At 37.0% G+C, this 20,294-nt stretch overlaps 1 protein-coding gene across 1 annotated transcript in view; it reads left to right on the forward strand.

Annotated features, from left to right (window-relative positions):
- Nucleotides 1-17,579, forward strand: part of TNKS2 (tankyrase 2) — a 61,679-nt gene extending 44,100 nt beyond the window's left edge. The window contains exons 19-27 of the mRNA XM_027839819.1: nucleotides 45-297; nucleotides 1,742-1,824; nucleotides 3,952-4,072; nucleotides 7,160-7,257; nucleotides 8,178-8,252; nucleotides 11,826-11,931; nucleotides 13,301-13,487; nucleotides 14,674-14,830; nucleotides 15,106-17,579. Coding sequence (XP_027695620.1) covers nucleotides 45-297; nucleotides 1,742-1,824; nucleotides 3,952-4,072; nucleotides 7,160-7,257; nucleotides 8,178-8,252; nucleotides 11,826-11,931; nucleotides 13,301-13,487; nucleotides 14,674-14,830; nucleotides 15,106-15,168 — 1,143 coding nt within the window. The 3' untranslated portion in view covers nucleotides 15,169-17,579. The remainder of the gene's footprint in view (nucleotides 1-44; nucleotides 298-1,741; nucleotides 1,825-3,951; nucleotides 4,073-7,159; nucleotides 7,258-8,177; nucleotides 8,253-11,825; nucleotides 11,932-13,300; nucleotides 13,488-14,673; nucleotides 14,831-15,105) is intronic.
- The last annotated feature ends 2,715 nt before the right edge of the window (nucleotides 17,580-20,294 follow it).

The raw sequence follows: 20,294 nt of genomic DNA on the forward strand, positions 1-20,294 counted from the left end.
ATGACTGTCCGTCATGTCTATGATTTTTCTGTTTTGACCCCTAGGCAGACGACGTTAGTGCTCTTTTGACGGCAGCCATGCCGCCTTCTGCCTTGCCATGTTGTTATAAACCACAAGTCATCAATGGTCTGAGAAGCACAGGAGCTGCATCAGATGCTCTGTCATCAGTTCCCTCCAGCCCATCCACCCTCTCTGCAGCCAGTAGTCTTGACAATTTATCTGGTAGTTTTTCTGAACTCTCTTCAGTTGTTAATTCAAGTGGAACAGAGGGTGCTTCCAGTCTGGAAAAAAAGGAAGGTGAGACAATTTTCCAGTGAAAAACTTTAAATGAAGATTATTGTCTCACATCATTTTGCATGAGTACTGGAAAAATGTGTCAAACTAGAAGTGCAGAAATCAGTACCTAATTCAGCTATCAGAACATTGAACTCTCTTGTTTTTCTTTTAGTTAGGATGAGTAGAGTAAATAGTCATCATTTTATTATATACCCTCCTTCCAAGCAAGAATTGACAAGCTAGACACTACCATTTCAGTGATGTTTCTGAGTGTAAATATTCTTCCTGAAGGTTAGCAACACTTGTTAGGCAGATAGTTTTGCCAATTAGTAGTCCTCTTCCATGCACTATTATGGAAGCATGAAAGTTTTGCATTATGGTTGTCTCCATTTAAAAACAGGGCACTAATTTTTATACTTTACACTCCATAGGGGCTAGTGTAGGATATTGATAGCACAATCTCCTTAAGCCCTTCCCCCACCCCACCGCTACCCCCCGGCAATTTTGACTCTAAAGAAAGCCAAGTTTGTAAACAAAAATGTCTGGACTCCCCTCCCCCCAACTGGTGAGACAGAACATTCCTCCCCCCATTCATTCCCTACTCCAATTGTGTTTAGAGTATCTATGAGTAATCATAATAATAGCTAGCAATTATATAGTACTTTAAGATTTGAAAAGATTAGTACATAACTCAAATGATCCTCACGATGATCCTGTAAAGTAAGTGCTATTATTATCCCCACTTTACAGGTGAGGAAACTGAGGGCTAAGAGAAGTTAAGTAATTTATCCAAAAGTTTTAATTGTCTAAGATAGAAATGCGTGCAGTCTTCCCGATAGCAAGTCTAGCACTCTCTAGATGAGCAAGGACAGTGTTTTCTACCTATGTTAGCACACCCCAATCTAGATGTAAATTGGAGAGATATGGGGACAACTGGATCCAGTACAATTGTGAGTTTTTTCTGTAAGTCACTTGGAAATTGTTAACTAGTCAGACCATGTCATTGATAGCCTATACTGGACCCCTATAGTGTGGTATTTTTAGTTCACATGTTTTCACAAATATTTAATGATATTCAGAAGAACAGTTTGTAAATGATGTGACTAAATAAAACTTAAGAATACACTTAGAACTCAGTGCAGAAAACATTAAAATTAATGCCATAAGGCACAACTACTCTTTTCAGAGTGTATAGCTAAAAGATGTCTTTTTTTTTTAAAAAAAAACCACAAAGCTTCTTTCATTACAACTTTTAAGGATTTTGAAATCTTAGCACTTTTTTTTGCCATTAAGAACCTATGCAAGTCAATATTGTACACCTAAATGACTATTAAGTATTTTTCTTAATGTTCTTTCTAATGCCTCTATTGATCTTGTGAAATTAATTAAATGCTATAATAAAAAATATTCAGATTGCAAAATGCTGCTTTACATGACATTTAGTATATTTTTTTTTCTTTTCCAGTTCCAGGAATAGATTTTAGTATAAATCAATTTGTAAGAAATCTTGGCCTTGAACATTTAATCGATATATTTGAGAGAGAACAGGTAAGTAGCTGTATTTTATAGCTAGGTTTAATGTAGTGTTGCATTTTTGTCCCTTGGTTTTTGGGGGGTTTTTTTTTCCTTCCTGAAATGATTTTGTCACTTGAGTTAATCTGTGGAAGAATATTAAATCTGCTTTAAGAAGGAAACAGCACGTTTGCTGCTAAAGGTTTTTTTTGTTTTTTTAATTTCATAGGCAATTTTCACAGTTTCTACTTTCTCTGATTTAAGGGTTTGCAACCATTTTGTTGGGAGTATGGATTATTTCCTTAATACTATTTTACATGTACTAAAATTGAATGAGTCATCTCTTATGGCATTTTAATTTAGTTTTTAAAGATATTCTTGGATTTCCCATTTGTTATTTCTGTTGTAACCAGTTAGAAAGTATTTATTGAGTGTCTGCTCTGTGCTTAACTCTCTGCTAGGTGCTGTGAGGAATGTGAGAGAAGTATACAACAAAGTCCCTACCTTAGGGAGATGGGACTAGCAATTAGAAAAGAATATGTAAGTGTAAAATTATATTACAGAAATTCAGGAAAGGAAAAGGTCAGTGTAGTTTGTAGTGCTCAGGGGAAAACTCCTTGGAAGTGGCAAGCCTTGAATTGAGCCTTAACAGGATGGAGATTTGTTGAGCAAAGAAAAAGTATTTCTGATCAAGGATTCTCAAAAGCAGAGGTGTGAGAATTAGTTTGTGAGGGAGTGGATTAGAAGAACATTATTTCCTCAGTGAATTTGGATTTGGAAGGAACCTCAGATTATCTAATCTAATCCAAACCTCCTGTCTGTAGACTCAAACCCAGAGAGATGAGGTTACCTGTCTAGTAGAGTAAAGCAGCAGAGCTGGAATTCAAACCCAAGTCCTCAAATCCAGCACTCTTTCCACTGTCCAACGTTGTCAGAATATAGGACCAGAGTACTAAGGGTCTTAAAAGCCAAGCAGAGCAATTTAAACTTTGTAAAGGAATCATCATAATTTATATTTTTGTGGTTACTTGCTTTAGTGGTAGGTAAAGGGCAGTAAGATAGGTTCTTTAGTAGGTGAAATGATATGAAATAGCATTGTATTAAAACCATTTAAATATCTAAATTGGGTAATGGTGATGTGAAAGAAGCAGCAGACCGAGAATGAAGCCACTTGAATCCCACCTATAGTTAGTTCCCCTAAAAGAACTCCGTTCCTTCCAACCACTATGTAAAGTACTTCACAGATACTTGTCAGGAACACGCCTAAAATAGAAACTGAGGTACAAAGCAGACCTATAATGTCTCTAGCCTCCTTTTTTTTATTCCTTTTCTCCCTCTATGGTGTTCTTCCTTCTTCCACCCAACTTTGCATCCTTTCCCCCCAAATCCTTACTACTTTAAAGAAGTTTCTTACAATAATGACTAGGTGGGGTAAACAGTCCATTTGGTCAGGAGTGTTCTCTTTCCTCAAAACTGGGTTTGAAGTCTGATAACCTAAATTCATATATCAACTCTTGCGTTTCCTGTCTGTATGATCTCAACCACGTCATGTCATCTCTCCGCATTTATGTTTCATTATCTTTAAAATTGAGAGGGTTAGATTAGATGATTTTAAAGTCTCTTCCAGCTCTAAAACCCTGGTCCTGTGATCAGTGTTCCTTTTTGAAAATTATTCTCGCCATCAGAATGGAGAGACTAGAATAAGGAGGGGGGGCAGGGATTTAAGGCCTGAACTAAGGGCTAAGATTCATTCAGGTGTGTAAAAGTGGGGAGAAAATAGTAAATCCAAGAGAAAACAAATAAAAACAGTGGAGTTAGAAATTTCTAGCCTTCCAAGTTTTAGTCCCTGATAAAATAGTATGCTTAATTCTAACTTCTCACAATGAGTTGAAAATATATTTTTGTTTTGCTATTTGATTCTGATGTAAATTCTTGTACTTAAATTAATTGTAGATTTTAGATATTTTGTTCCTTGGTTGTTTAATTAGTCTTAACTCTTCATAGTCAATACCAATGTATGAATATTAGTTCATTTCCATTTCTGAGGTATTGAAAATATTTCAGAATGACTGTATCTGTGTCTAAATACTCTTTATAATGTAGTATGCCATCAAATGTATTTCCATTCTTAACTAAATATTATGCTTTTTTTTTTTTAACAAGATCACATTGGATATTTTAGTTGAAATGGGACATAAGGAGTTAAAGGAGATTGGGATCAATGCTTATGGGCATAGGCATAAAATCATTAAAGGAGTTGAAAGGCTGATCTCTGGACAACAAGGTACCATTTCTTTTTAAATAATTGTTCTTACCACTTTGTTATCTGGTTATAGACATTTCCCAGTTTTAAAAATATTTGTGTTCCAAAAGTTTGTTTTCTGGAAAGGCCGCTTGTCATTAAGGCAGAAGCCCATTTCCTAGGCATTGAGATCTGAGAATGATTGTCCTGGAGCAAACGCACCTTAAGGAGGAGCCTGAAGACTGTCTTCAGAGATTTGAAAGGCCCCTAGGTGGAAAAGGGATGCCATCTGTTCACTTGGTCCCAGAAGGCAAACTGGGAACGTGAGGTAGAAGGGACCAAAAGTCAGATTTGGGTTCAGTGTAAGAATCAACTTTCTAAGTAAAGAGTGGCACCACCGTTGGTCACCAGTACTGTAGAGTAAATTCTTAGCTACAGTTTTGACTAGGTCTTTGATCCTCTCAATAATCCTGTGAAGTAGTTGCTGTTCTCCAAATTTTCAGATGAGGAAGTCAACTGAGAAGTTTTAAGTGACTTACCTAAGGACATACAACTGGAAAACATCTGAGACAGGATTTGAACTCAGATCTTCCTGACTACCTCTGAGGCAACTTCCAACTATTAGGCTGCTATTCTTGTCCCAGCTGGGCTGCTGTGTTATCTTGGGCACGTTGAGAAAGTAACTGAGTGAAACAGCTGCATTTGGAGTCAGGAAAACCCAAGTTCAAATCATGCCTCAGACACTTAGCAATAGTGTGATCCTAAGCAAGTCCCTTCAAGTCACTTAATCTATCTCTGCCTGTTTCCTCATCTGTAAAATGAGGATAATAGCATCTACTTTACAAGGTTCTTTTGTTTGTTTGTTTGTTTGTTTGTTTTTAGGCAATTGGGATTAAGTGACTTGCCCAGGGTCACACAGCTAGTAAGTGTCAAGTGTTTGGTCTGAGGCCAGATTTGAACTCAGGTCCTCCTGACTTCAGGGCCGGTGCTCTATCCACTGCGCCAACTAGCTGCCCCACTTTACAAGGTTCTTGTGAGAATTAAATGACATAACATATATAAGTGCATGTCCAATCTCAAGTGCTACAGAAATGCTAACTATTAGAGGCAGCTAGGTGGCACAGTGGATAGAGCACCAGCCCTGGACTCAGGAGGGCCTGAGTTCAAATGTGGCCTCAGACAACATAACACTCACTAGCTGTGTGACTTAGGGCAAGTCACTTAGCCCCAATTGCCTCATATAAAAGGGGAAAAAAAAAAGAAACGCTAACTATTATTAGCCATCATAATTATCTCTCTGCCCTTACTTTCCTTCCCTCTAAAATGATGAGATTGGTCTAAATGATGTCCTAAAAATCCCTTCCAGTGCTAAAAAATCCTGTGACTTTAAGATATTTGAACTTTGAACATATTTTCCCATAGAACTAATGCTACAAATGGTGGCTAGGTTCTTAGACTGACCCACAAAAGCCTATTTAATTCATATTGTAGCTGAAATGCTATGTATTTGTAATGTAAAATAACATAGAAAGTAGTACTGTTGCAGTACTTTTGGTAATTAAACACCAAAAATACATTAGTTATTTACCTAGAATTCTAGTGCTCAAAGCAAAAAGGAAGTTTCACCAGAGGAGGATAAGGAATTAAATGCCTTTGTGGAGGTTCTAAATGGAATTTTGAGGTGCTTTCAGGTTTGAGGAAAGGATTGATGGCCCTGATTCTTTAGGTCTAATTTCACTTTAAAATTTTTGGCTTTCCTTTTTCTCACTAGCACCACTCAGCCATAGTTATCTCTTTTTATTTTACTTTGGTCTCACAAATGTTAGACAGGGGAGGAAGATTTTCTTGATGTAACTGGACAGAAACTGGAGGTAAAAAGAAAAGGAGGAAAAGAACTAAAGAGGGCAGGTATGTGTATAAGAAATAGTATTCTGAGGTAGAATGGAGCTTTGAGTGGCGAAAGACAAAAAAACCATTGGGCACTTGGCATGTGGACATTCCCAGAGAGGGAAGAAGTGAGGTGCTGAGATGAAAGGCAGGTCCACGTGCCAGCCCCCGGAGGTGCCCTCCACCCCAGACAGCTGGATTGCTCCTCACCGAAGAAAGGAAAGTTACAGAGTGAGGGAGGATGAAGTCAAAAAGGAAGCCTGAGAGAGCTTCATTAATTTACCTGTAGGCAAGTGAATGTTTAAACCAGCTAAGACCAAGTAATTGTCTCTGTTTCTCCTGAATGACAGTAACAACAGCAATAAGGCAGCATTTATTGGGCCCTATGAGATTTACAAAGCCTTTTGCATTACATTCTTATTTGATCCTTACAACAAACCTGTGAGGCACCCTTTTACAGATGAAGAAACAGGCTTTGAGAAGTTGAGTTACCCAGGGTCACAAAGCTAGTAAAGAGCTAAGGCAGGATTAAACTCTTACTTAGCCTTGTGTGCCATGCTTTTACTACATCCCCATATTACTTCTGGTGATTTTTTTTTTATGCAAAAGCGATGAATTAGTGATTGATAGTCAGTTTGTAGTTGCCTAGAGTCATAAACATTTTAGAACCGAGTGGAAACTTTGAGATCATCTAGTTCACAATCCCGTCATTTTACAGTTGAGGAAATTGAAGCCCCGAATAGTTAACAGTCTTACGCAAGGTCACATAGACTGTTGGTGGTAGAACTTAAGTTAAAACCCAAATCATACAACTCTTTGTCCAGTGCTCATCGTGATTCATACCTTGAATCATCTCATTTAATTCTACAACTTCTGGGTCTTGTTTCTTCTGTGAATATACCTGTTGAGCCTTCACCCATCTTCAAAGCCAACACGTTCTGCCAACAAGGGTCAATTAAATCTGTTTTTACACTTGTCTCACCTGAATGCACATAGTTATTTTTGATTACAGTTTATGAAATTGGTTTTTGAAAAGTATTTTAGGAACAGCTAGGTGGCACAATGGATAGAGCACCAGCCCTGAAGTCAGGAGATCCTGAGTTCAAATCTAGCCTCAGATCAGACACTTGACACTTACTAGCTATGTGACTCTGGGCAAGTCATTTAACCCCGCTTGCCTAAAAAAAAAGAAAAAGAAAGAAAGAAAAGTGTTTTATAATAACTTTAAAATGTGTTTTGTAGGTCTCAACCCATACTTGACTCTGAATACTTCTGGTAGTGGAACAATTCTCATAGATCTGTCTCCTGAAGATAAAGAATTTCAGTCTGTGGAAGAAGAGGTATGATTTCACATATCATGAGTGTGTGAAAAGGATGGATAGGCAACATTCAAGGCTGGCTCAGTTAAAAATCTCTAATCACAACCTCTACATAATTTAACATTCTGTTAACTTTCTGAAGGATAACTTGCAGTAAAGGTCAAAGTCACATTTCCCAGCACCTTACTAACTTAACTTGATAGGTAATCAGCGTTTCAGATACACTTAAAATTCATTTTATTAACAGAGTGCTAGAGATGAGTAAAATCAGCGTGGAATTTTGTTAAATGATAGATTGTCTGGTGGGAGGTGGCAGGTTGGAGAAAGAGGGGAACAGCAGAGCCTCCAAGAAAAGAAAAGTTTATTCAGTAGTGCACTGCCTTCTAGTGGCTGTGTCTACATGCTGGTAGGTTGTCACAAATGGTGCTGTTATTAAATTAGATCTACCTTTACATCCTAATTTCATCTAAAAAACAGACTTCTGGGAATATTTCTAAAAGTGGTTCTCATGAATTTTTATATTCTGAAGATGGATAAAAATGATTCATGCATTGTTTTTGTAGAATCAAAAGTGAGATTGTTTTTTTATCTTGCTAAATGATTTAATTATGAAGTCTTTTAACCCCCTGAGGTGTTTTTCTGATTTGTAAAACAGGAATAGTAGGGGCAGCTAGGTGGCGCAGTGGATAGAGCACCAGCCCTGGAGTCAGGAGGACCTGAGTTCAAATGTGGCCTCAGACATATAACACTTACTAGCTGTGTGACCCTGGGCAAATCACTTAACCCCATTGCCTAGCCCCCCCCCCAAAAAAAACAGGAATAATAAAATCTGTACTACCTGTTTCACAGTGTGATTATGAGAGAAACATTTTATAAACTGTAAAGCACTAGATAAGTAATTTTTAATAATTTACATTAATCTCGAAGTTATGTTTTTTCAGATGCAGAGTACAGTCCGAGAACACAGAGATGGAGGTCATGCTGGTGGAATCTTTAATAGATATAATATTCTTAAGGTATTTTTTTTTATTAACTATGATGGTTAAATGTTTCAGTGGTCTCCAACATGAGAACTTTAGTATAATTCCAGGGTGTGTCATCAGTCCATAAGGTGGGAGGGTGGGTCACACCCTAACCTCTCCACAGTAGTTAATCACAGGCTTAACTCCAACACATCTACACCACCCCCTTCAATCATCATCAATCCCCTGCTCTCCCCCTAACCTCCAGTTGTGTCTGAAAATAAGCCTAAGGCTAAAGTGACTCGGGCACCTGCAGCAGTTGTGCAGGTAAAATTCCAGCCTTCTCCTTTCACATCCCCAAATCCTGCCCCCCAAATCAACTCATGTCTTTGATCAGCCCGGCACTCCAGGGTAATGGCCAATGAGAGCCCCACTTCACCACAACAACCCGCTTTTTATTTTTAGTGGGACAGAATGAGTGGCCCAGAGCAAGCAGTTGTGGGTAGGTGGTGATCTGTATCACAGATCTCGTTGTATCATCTTTCCCCAAAAAACTACTACATCCTTCCAGTTATATGACATCCTCACCTTCTTATTTTTCCTAACCTTACTTGTCCAGTCAATTGGTAGGACTTGTCTTTTCAGCCTTCATGACATTACTCACCTATGTCCTCTTCATTCTCCTAACACTCACCACCCCAGTTCAGGTCTTTACCATTATCACATCTTTCTTGTCAGGACTTTTACAATGACTTCTTAATTGGTCTCTATGCCTCAAGTGTCTCCCTTCTCTATCCTCCGCACAGCTATCAGTGATTTTCTTAAAGTAGTGAACATGTTTAGTTCATCTTTTTTCAACCTTCAGTTTGTTTAAGTTCTGGAAGGTGCAATTATTAGTTTGTAGATGCATTTATGTAATTATAAATATGTATACATATTTTGACTATGTATACATAGTCAAAAAAATTTTATTGATGGAATGCAAGATCAAAAAAAATTGGGAAGACCACTGATGTAGTAGATGAGTGCTAACCAGACTCGAGTTCAAATATCACCTGCCACTTACTAGCTGTGTTGATTAGACAAGGTACCTAACATCTCTGAGGCTGTTTACGCTTCTGTAAATAATGTTAGTAATACCTGTAGGACCTACCTCCCAGAGTTGTTGTGAAATAGATATAAAGAGCTTTGTAAATTTCAAAGCACTGTAGAATTATCAGTTAAAATTAATATTCTCATACCCTCTTGGATATAATCAGCTTTCACTTAAGAACACAAATTGTGTACTTGGGGCAGACTAATGGCCCATGCAGCTCAATATTTTTACAGGAATATCATCTTGTAGGCTTAGCAATGGACTGCAAGCATTCCTACCTTTCCTTAACAACTCATTAGTGTATCTAGAAGCTTGTGGTCAAATGTGTTGAACTTTTTTACCTATACTTTCTCTTGAAGTAATGAGTCAGTTTGTTTACTACTTCCTATTTAAAGTATCATGTGCTGTCATCATAAAGAAGTGAGATGGAGCTCTAAGATGCTTTCCAGTTCACATGGTCTCTAATTTTATTAAACATTGTCACTTGTGGAAATTAGTCATTGTTACCAGTCAATACTTTATCATATGTCCTAATAGAAGACTCTGTTTACTAGACAGTAAGGGCAGTATACCCTAGATTATCAACAAATAAACAGGAGACTTTTATTACCCTTCTTTGAAACTAATAGAGAAGCAAGGTGGTCTAGTGTAAAGAACAGTGGACTTGGACTGAAGAACTGGACTGAGTTGGTCTGTACCTCAGTCAGTATGTCCCAGGTACTGTGCTAGGCATTAGGGATAAAAGCTTAAAGAATGAAACAATCTACTGGGAAGAAGCTTGCAGTCTAATGAGGGAGAGAAATACATATATAAATATGTAACATAATGTAAAGTTAATAAATACAAATATGTACAGAGTATTTAAATACAAAATAGTTTGGGAAAGAGGACACTGGCAGTTGGGGGAGTCAAGAAGGGGATCATGCTGAAAACGGTGCTTGCGCTACATCTTAAGGTGGGGCTAAGGGGAAAGTGTTCATTCTAGGCAAGTGAGATAGCTGGATAAAAGGCATAAGTTAAGGCTTAAAGTGACTAGATCACATTCTTGTGACCCCGTATAAGTCTTAACCTCTCTGGGTCTCAGTTTCTTCAGTCAGTCAGTAAACATTTATTAAGCACCTAATATGTACTAGAAACTGTGCTATGCTTTGGCAATACAAGAGGCAAAGTACAGATACTGCCCTTAAGGAACTTACACTCCAACTGGGGAGACAGCAATCAAACAACTATGTGAAAATGGGCTATGTACAAGATAAATAGGAAATAATTAACAGAGGGGAGGAACTAGAATTAAGACAAGTTGGGCATGATAAAATTTACAATAATTCACAAAATGGTAATAAGGAAAGTTCACTATAAAACAGAGTTTTATATACATACAAGTTTGTTGTGAGTTGTGAGTGGCCTAGTGTACTACAAATAATAAAAGTTTTTAATTTGAATTAATGTTTTCAGTCATTTGTGGTCCTTTAAAAATCATTTTTAAATCATATTTATCTCCATGCCCATGATTTGTGCTCGTTGAGATCCATAGTGGCATTTTGAGTAGTTTAATTAAAACAACCTATTTACTCCAGCACATGCCATGTGCTTCATTCCCAGTCACCCCCTTGGCTTCTAAATTTCACCCAGCACCTGAAGACCAGCAGGGGGCTATAGTAGACTCAGAAAAGCAGCGAGGAAAATATCTTGCTCTAGGACTACTAAATCTTAAGAACACAGCTGGTAATGTTCACATTGGTTCCTTTCAGCTACTTAGCCAGACAAGAATGTTTAGGTGTCTTGCTGGGAGGGTTGGTCCTTTTTTGAGTGATGATTTTAAGTAATTCTTAAAGGAGATTTAAGACATTTGATAAGTCTCAGTGATGCTTTTAGTTTCATAAAGAGGTAAAATACTAAGTATTTTTAACAGTGTTTTATATACATGCATGCTAGGCTTTAAAGTACTTTGGTTATATTTCTAACTCAGTAAGGAAAAAAAGCCATAAACCAGAATCAGTTTATCTTGTGAGTACAGTAGTCAAACTGACTCAAAATCTGTGTATTCATAGTGGGAAAGTGCTGAACTTTGAATTCAAGAGATCTGGAGTCATATCCCACTTCTACCAATAACTTGGTGGTCATGGGCAGGTCACACCCTCTGAGCCATTTTCCTCACGTTCAGTAGAGCAGTGCACAGTACCCTTGTGAGGATTAAATAAAAATGTATTTAAATTTTTTTGCAAACCAAAAGTGGTCTATAAATGTTAACTATTATTAATATAATTTTTATTTATTTGCTAAAGTTTGGACTTTGGTTTTTAAAATCCTTATTTTCCTTTACAGTGTTTAAGTTCCAAAGTTTTCTCATATATGTAATTTTTGTGACTTAAAGTATTTTTAAATTGACTCAAATAAATGAAACATTTTAGGAGAAAATCACTTTTGCTTCACTTCTAATTAAAAAATAGGGAAATGTTTGGCGAAGATGGCGAAAATAAGATAGCTATAATACCAAACTAGAGGCTTGAATTCTGGTTTAATTTTTGCAGATTCAGAAAGTTTGTAACAAAAAACTCTGGGAAAGATACACTCACCGAAGGAAAGAGGTTTCTGAAGAAAATCATAACCATGCAAATGAAAGAATGCTGTTTCATGGTAAGATCCCCAAGCAATTTGAATAGCTTTATTCTCTGCTGTTCATTCTGAGAAAATTGCATGGCTAGATACACCATCTGTTTTAAAAGAATTTATTTCTTTCTATTCTTCGTGTAAATTCAATTTTAGCTGTATTAATTTTTAAATTGCATTCGTTTTCATACTCTTTGATTGTAGAATTTGTTTTTCAAGGATGCAAATGGTTTCTAATATTAACTTTGAATAAATGTCATTCTTATCTAATAATTAACATGGGACTTATTCAGATGTGTGCTTTGTAATGGTTATACCAAGGATGAATCCCAAAATAGAATAAATGCAGTTGATGACAGTTTTCTAGGCTATTTCTGTTTTATTTTTCTAGGTCAGCAGATTTTGTTTGTTAGAATCTTTTGGGAAGTGACAGTATAATTCTGTTAACATATACATTACTTGGCCTTTCAGTTTTAGATCAATGATGTTAAATATTACATATACATTTAGTATTTTATGGAACCTTAGAGGTCTTTCTTCGAACCTGTTGGGGCCAGAACTTGGGTAGAAAAAGAGGGAAGAGATAGTATAACTACTGCTTTCCTTAATTTGCCAGGAATAACTTCAGAAAGTTGTGAGATTTTTCAGTACTTATACAAAACACAGCTTTTAAGTGTAATACTGCCCTAAACAGATAAGGAAGTAGAGCTGGAGCTCAAAGTGCTACAGAGAGTTTTATAAATCAGCAAAGAAACTGAAATCTAAATGGCATTCGATTGCCAAAACCCATAGTCCTGTTTACTGCTAACATAGAACTCAAGCAAAGTAAATATGTATTGATTTGGTTTACTAATTATAATGAATGATATTTACGTGTTAAAATGTACGCATGGTCTTGATTTTCCCTTATTAATTCAAATAAATAGCTGATTCTGTTCATCAGTAATTCTGTAAAGTGGAATCCACAGCTTTCTCTTTACCTCTCTGTATGAACATAGACAGTTTGTTGATGAATCAATTAGCTGTGCAGCTGCTGTAGTCCTTCTGCCCACCCTCTCACCCCAATCCCTGGCCCTGACTCAGGGCTTACTACTTCCCCTTTGGCTTAGGGCCTACACTGATTGACCCTGTGAAGCACATGAGAGGATGCAGGAGGGAAAAGGTAGCATTCAGGGTTTAAAGAAAATGCACCACATTTATAGTTAGTCTTTGGATCTGAGATGGAAGGGTGGAACAGTCTAAGAAAAACAGAAAAAGGTCAGGCCATAAGAAAAATTGCCTGTTTTGCCAGTAAGTCCATGGAGTCATAGAAAACATTGATTTTATTCAGTAATATTGGAGAGAGGAATTAGGCTTGTTGACTGTGCCTTATCCATATCAAACACCTTTATTTTAGGTTCTCCATTTGTGAATGCAATTATTCATAAAGGTTTTGATGAAAGGCATGCCTATATAGGTGGAATGTTTGGAGCTGGCATTTATTTTGCTGAGAACTCTTCCAAAAGCAATCAGTATGTATATGGAATTGGAGGTGGTACCGGGTGTCCAGTTCACAAAGATAGATCTTGTTATATTTGCCACAGGTAAGTCATTTATTTATACCCATCTGCTTGGTTCTATTTTGGAAAAATATTCCAGAGAAAAGCCTTACATAGCTTCTGGTATATAGAGAGGATTTTCCAGGTTAGGAGTGTCTTGAATAACATTTATGAGTTTTGCTTAGTAGAAAGCCATTTAAAAAGGGGGGTAGGGAGTAGATAGTATTTAGATAGCCATAAGAAAGACACCTTGAGAACTCATCTACCATTTTCCCCCCACTGACTTAGGTCAGTTAGAAGCTATTTTTCTCCTTTAAAAAAAAAAAACCAGCCGTGTATTAGGTGCCTTGCTAGAAGAAAAAAATTTTAGCAATCCAACAGGCTACAAAAATAACTGAGAACTTTTGCTTAGTAAAATAAACAGCCAAAACAGTCCCAGAAGGGGAAAAGAGCCATCATTAATAAGATCATAGAATTTAAAGCTAGAAAAAGGACATTTGAGATCATTTAGTTGTAAACTTCTTGTTTTAAAAATGATGAAACTATAAGGTTTAGAATAAGCAGTTCACCCAAGATCATACACATATCAGTCAGGATCTCTGACTCCAAACCCACTATTCTTTGTACTATATCTCCATCCTGTTTTGTGTGAATTGAGTGATTAACATGTGCTTTCAGAATTTGGTACTTGAATTTATGGAGTAGCCAAGTGGATATGATTTTTCAAGGAGCAGAATTTGTAAAGGGTTGGGTAGTATGTACCAGGATCCCAGGTGGAAAGCCTAAGCAGAGAGCTCTTAAGCCTATGGCTTAGATCAGAAGGGCCTACAGTATATACCAAAGTAGGAGAAGAGATAGGTTCATTGTCACAACCCCCCTGTGCAAAAGGAAAAGATCTCCCTGATAGTGCCTGTTCTATAAATTGGACTTTTGCAGGGATAGAAAGGACAAGAGCTTCATCTCTGAAAAATTATTAAATTGTTTTCACTGCTGCAGATACAACTAGGAAAAGTGACACCTTATTTTAGGAGGAGAAATCTGTTTCCCCTTCATACTTGAAAAATTGTCATTAATGCCCTACCTATCTCAGGACAGTTGTCTTGAGATTGAAATGAAATAATAAGTAGAGACATTCATTGACAAGCAGAAAATGTTATAAAAGTAGAAAGTACAAGTTATTCCTAAAAGACTTGTTCTTTTGAATTTTTTTCTTTTTTCCTTTCCAACATAGGCAATTATTGTTTTGCCGGGTAACATTGGGGAAATCTTTCCTGCAGTTCAGTGCAATGAAGATGGCTCATTCTCCTCCTGGACACCATTCAGTCACAGGTCGGCCTAGTGTTAATGGCTTGGCATTAGCAGAATATGTCATTTATAGAGGAGAACAGGTAACAGTTCTTTATCATATCTTCGGAAAGAACTTGGGAAGTAGATTTTTTAAAGTCTATTGGGGTATTTCGTTGACAAACCATATTCTTAAAAATGGGGTATTTTCCAAATTTTAATGAAATCTGTTATATCTTTCAAAGTATAGTCTCAAGCTGGTTGGTCCCTGTGACAGTGATGTCTCCAGTAGAATCAGAAATCTTAATAAATATGACCTGGATGTATAGAGAAAAAAAAGTAAGTTTCCTGCTAAATATTTCTCTTTCTCTTTTTTCAGGCTTATCCAGAGTATTTGATTACTTACCAGATTGTGAAGCCTGAAGCCATAGCTGAGGGATAGATAAGTAAAGGGCTGTTTTGGTTTGGTTTTTATGAAGACATCTATGCTGAGCATGAACACATCTAAGCATCTGGTGACCTCTCAGTTTTACTCTTTGCTGAAAAATTCTGTTGGCCACAGATGTGGTATAAAAAAATGTGAATGAAGTTTAACATTCTGACTTGATAAAGCTTTAATAATGTACAGTGTTTTCTAAATACTTCCTGTTTTTCAGCACTTTAACAGATGCCATTCCAGGTAAAACTGGGTTTGTCTGTACTAAATTATAAACAGGTAACTTGAACCTTTTTACATTATGCATTGAATTTAGCAGAAACTGTGTAATGTCCTCAACAGGAATTTGTCTTACTAATACTGTGTTCTTTCAAACACAACATTTACACTGAATACAATGTCGTTTGTAAAACTGTAAATAAGAGCTTTTGTACTAGCCTTGTATTTATTTACATTGCTTTGTAATATAAATCTACTGTGTCAGAATTGCAACCTTGTACAAAGTGTTTTCCAAATGTATTGCTCATCTGTATTTGATCTTGTACAATAGAGAGATTTTTCGCTCAATTCCAGAGGCTTTGTTGGCAAGATAGCTGAGTTTATTAACAGTAATTTCAGTCAGTTGGGGATGATTTATTTGCCAGATTCAGTTTTTTAATTATGGAAGTATCCAGCACACTTTGAAAATCCTTCCAATTAAAGGAATTACTAAATATCCTAGAGAGGTTTTTGTGTAGTGGTTACTTTGTGTATATCAAATACATATTCCAAAGAGCCGTGGCTGCAATAGGTACCAGTTTGCTAATGGGGCAACCTTGGTTTCATGGTAGAAATTTTCTTTTTACATCATTATGTGGAAATCTAGAGCAACTTGCTCACAATTTTTAAGTGACTAAAATCTGTTTCTATATAGTTAAAGATTTCTTCTTTGATTGTAAATAGTGAATTTCGGGAGGATTTTTTTCCCCTGGGTAAATCCCAAACTTTTCTATGTACCTTGAGTCCATTGGGAACCCCTTATTCACTTAGCAACTGTCTATTAAGTGCCTGCCATGTGTAAAATACTTAGGCACCAGGAGAGATACAAAGCTAAGTAAGACATTGTCTCTGCATGCATAGACGTTACAGTCTAGCAGGGTTCAATAAACATGCAGTGTGGTAGTATAGCACATGACCACAAAGTATATCTTAGGTGGGCCATTAGATTTTTAGTTTTGATATTTTGTTTGTTCTGTGTTTTTTAATTATCTTTTTTTATCTGCCTTTCCATTTTATCATCATGGCAGTCTACATGCATAGCAAGTAAATTCTTTATAGGCCCCACAGTAGTCCCAGTTCTCTGCTATCATTTCTGTCATAAATGCAGTGAAACTGGTACTTCTGCTTCCCATAGAACTCCACCAGGAAGAGCAGCTGCCTGACTGGAACCAGACTTAGCAGGGTAAAGCCCAGGTAGGACACCATGAGTTAACATGGTCTTCCTTAATGTTGGCAGCTATTGCAGGAAGTGATGGGCCATCTAGCCATTGAAGCATGCTCAAGAATCTTCGTACAAAAGTGTTGCATTACATCGTGTGCCCATCTTCAATCGTTTTTTTTTTTTAATCTTTCTGTCCCTCAGATATCAAGGAAGAAAGTTTGTCCATTAAATGTGTTTGCTACTTGAGGGCATTTCTGATTTTTTACCCTCTGTAACCAGTTTACCTGGGTTCTATATTAATTTCTGAATTAATTGTTTGCAGTGAATTATTGTAAATAGTCATAGCAGATCATGGATACTCTCTTGAGAAAAATGGAGTCCAGATATATCTGGGGTGTTTTTTAATTGCTTGATATTACTGGCTTTATTTAAGAAGGCAAGTTGTGATTTTGAAGTATTTTTAGACGGCACTCTAATAATTGCAGATATAATCCTAAAATTACTCTTTTGAATACCAGTAAGTGTGCCAATTTTGTATAGTATTTCAGGATCAGAAAGATCTGTCTGCCAATCCCTCCTAATTTTCTGATTAGGTATATTGAGATGAATTAAAGAGGCTTATATTTAGGTACTTTTTCTGCCAACATTTGTCCCGTATTACTCACCTTGAGTGATTCTGGAATTGATTGTCATGCCAGGTTTACAATAATGTTACATTATTGCTTAATTCTGATATGTCATTTCCCATGAATAATTGTATCTTGTTCAGTATTTTAGCATGGAAACATTTTTTCAAATAGTTTTTGTTTTAGGTTTGTGCATGATATGCCTTATGTTCTGAAGGTGGAATTTTATCATTGTTTGGTGACTCTTTTTGAGGTGAATTTGAACCTCTTGTGCAGTTAGTGCTACCTAACTCATCCTTAAGGTGTTTTACATGTACTGTCTCACATTCCGTACCCCATTTAACATGAAATAAACAATTTTGTTCACTGGTTTTTTGAGTAATTGTCAGAATGGTATAAGTATATCAAATTGTCTTTGAGAAAATGGATGATTACATTAAACTACACTTTCAGAGTAGTATAGCATAGTTCTGAATCTACCAGACAGGAATGATGAGTCCCAAAAAGGGCCTGTTGGAAGTGACCTTGGAGACCATCTGGTCTAGGGATGGGGAACCTGCAGCCTCAAGGCCATATGTGGCCTTCTAGGTCCTTGGGTGTGGCCTTTTGACTGAGTCCAAGTTTTACAGAGCAAATCCTTTTATTAAGGGGATTTGTTCTATGAAGTTTGGGTTCTAGTCTAACCTCGTTTTACAGATGAAGAAGTTGAGCCCAAAAGAGGTTCAGTAACTTGGCTAAGACATACAACAATTAGCAGGGCCAATATTTGAATCTATTTCCTACCACTAAATCCAGGACACTTTAAGTCTAAATGATGGAATTTTGAACATTTTAATCATACCATCTCAGTTACTCTCAGAAACTAATGTTCAAATGGTATAATACAGAGTCAGGAGGCCTGAGTTCAAATCTTCCTCTTCTGTGTACAAGCTGTTTGTCTTGGGGCACTGAACCTCTCTGCATCTCAGTTTCTTCATCTGCAAAAATGTTCTACACCCTACTTCACAAAGTTGGTGTGAGGAAAAAGATTTGTACACTTAAAATGCTATGCAGATGTAAAGCAAGTAGCACAATGGTAAGTCTCAAAATTCTTTTATAGAAGCTAAGTCAAAACCAGTCTTTATACAGTTATGTTGTTGTATTGCATGTCACGATAGAAAATCTTTATTCTTTGTGCAAATAATAATTGCTTATACATATATATATAACTACATATATACATATATAACTCAATTGCCAAATGAAAATTATGACAAGCACTGAATTTCATTTTTTCCTTCCTTGACAGGGCTGATAATTTTTGCACACTTTTATAAATGATTATTTTCGAAAGTACTTCCACAAAGACTAGGCATTTCAAATATTTAATCAGGTTTGTAGATAACATTGATAGAGACCTGTACCTACTAACCACACCCACGTCTGTGCCTTACATCATTAGAAAAGGAAAATACCTTGTATTTTTCTAAATATAGACCAATCTGCTAGGTATAAAACCTGAATGTAGCTTATAATCATTTCAGTAATATTTTATGGTGGAATTTAAAACTGGAGACTGGAAACCCCAAAAGTCATCATTTATGGATCTAGGTCACCTAGGTCTCCAGTGACTGTACAAAGGCTTTGCCCTGTGACATCCAAAATTTCTGTCAGTGACTTGGATGAAAGCATAGGATAGCATACTTATTAAAATTATAGATAACATGAAGTTCTGTGCCTAAAACAGATGACAGGATCTCAGCAGGCTAGAACATAGGGCCTCATCTAATATGATAAATTTTTAATGAGGAATAAATATAAAGCCCTACATTGGGTTCAAAATATCATCTGCACAAGTACAAGATGGGACAAGGTGTGGCTAAACACCATGAGGCAAAATATCTGGGAGTCTTCATGACTAGAAATTCAGTATGAATTAATATGACATGATAATGAAAAAACTAATGGTATCTTAGGCTACTTTGAGAGTTATACTCTCCAGAACAAGAAGGAGGATAACTTCACTGTACTCTGCCCTTGTTAGACCCCATCTGGTTGTGGTCAGTTCAGGGTGCCACATTTTTGTGGCTTTGTCCAAGAGAGGATTTTGGAGACCAACAGAAAAATAGATGAATTGGTTGAAAGACAGGACATGAGGGCGCAGCTAGATGTCGCAGTGGATAGAGCACTGGCCCTGGAGTCAGTAGGACCCAAGTTCAAATCTGGCCTCAGACACATGATACTCACTAGTTGTGTGACCCTGGTCAAGTCACTTAACCCCAATTGTCTCGCCAAAAAAAAAAAAAAAGGAAGACATGAAAGCTGCCTTCAAGCAAAGAGTTACCATGGGGAAGCTTTTACTGCTTTACCCCCAGAGGGCAGAATTATGGAATTCCAGAGGCAAATTCAAGTTTGATGGAAACAAACTTGATCAGAATTAGAGCTTTTTCAAAATGGAATGGACTGCCCTGAGATGTAGCAAGCTGCCAATTCCTGGAGGCCTTCAAGCAGAAGCTGTCAAGCATGTTGTAGAGCAGATTCTTGGGAAGGTATGAGTTCAATTCCAGTATCTCAGAGTTGAAAGGGACTTCAGAAATAATCTTCTAGACCAACCTATATCTTTATCATACCCAAGAAATGGTCATCTCTAAGTACCCACCCAGTTCTTTCAATAAGCCCTTATGCCTTGGCCTCCAGCACCCTCATCCATCTGGTCATCCTCTGTGTACACTAGGTAGCTGAAATGCCAAGCATTCAAACTGTATTTCAGAAAGCCCAACACTGATGTTTGGATGCCAAAAATATGTTTGCCTAAAAAAAACAGGACTCATACAAGGGAAGTGCTGGTGTGGAGGTCAGAAGAAGCAATACAAGGATACTCTCAAGGTCTCTGAAGAACTATGGAATTGATTTGGAGACATGGAAGACATTGGCACAGGACCATCCAACAGAATTAAAGAAACCCAAAAGAAATGTGAGATGCACAGATTTAGAGACATCTCCACTCCAAATATTCATATGGACTATTTGTGCCTGACCTGTGGGCATATTGCTCATTGGTCTGATGAGCCACAGGCGGATACACTGTCCCTTGAGGCCAGCATAGT

Source organism: Vombatus ursinus, unplaced genomic scaffold (assembly GCF_900497805.2).
Source record: "Vombatus ursinus unplaced genomic scaffold, bare-nosed wombat genome assembly UNPS02014833.1, whole genome shotgun sequence".
Lineage (NCBI taxonomy): Eukaryota > Metazoa > Chordata > Mammalia > Diprotodontia > Vombatidae > Vombatus > Vombatus ursinus.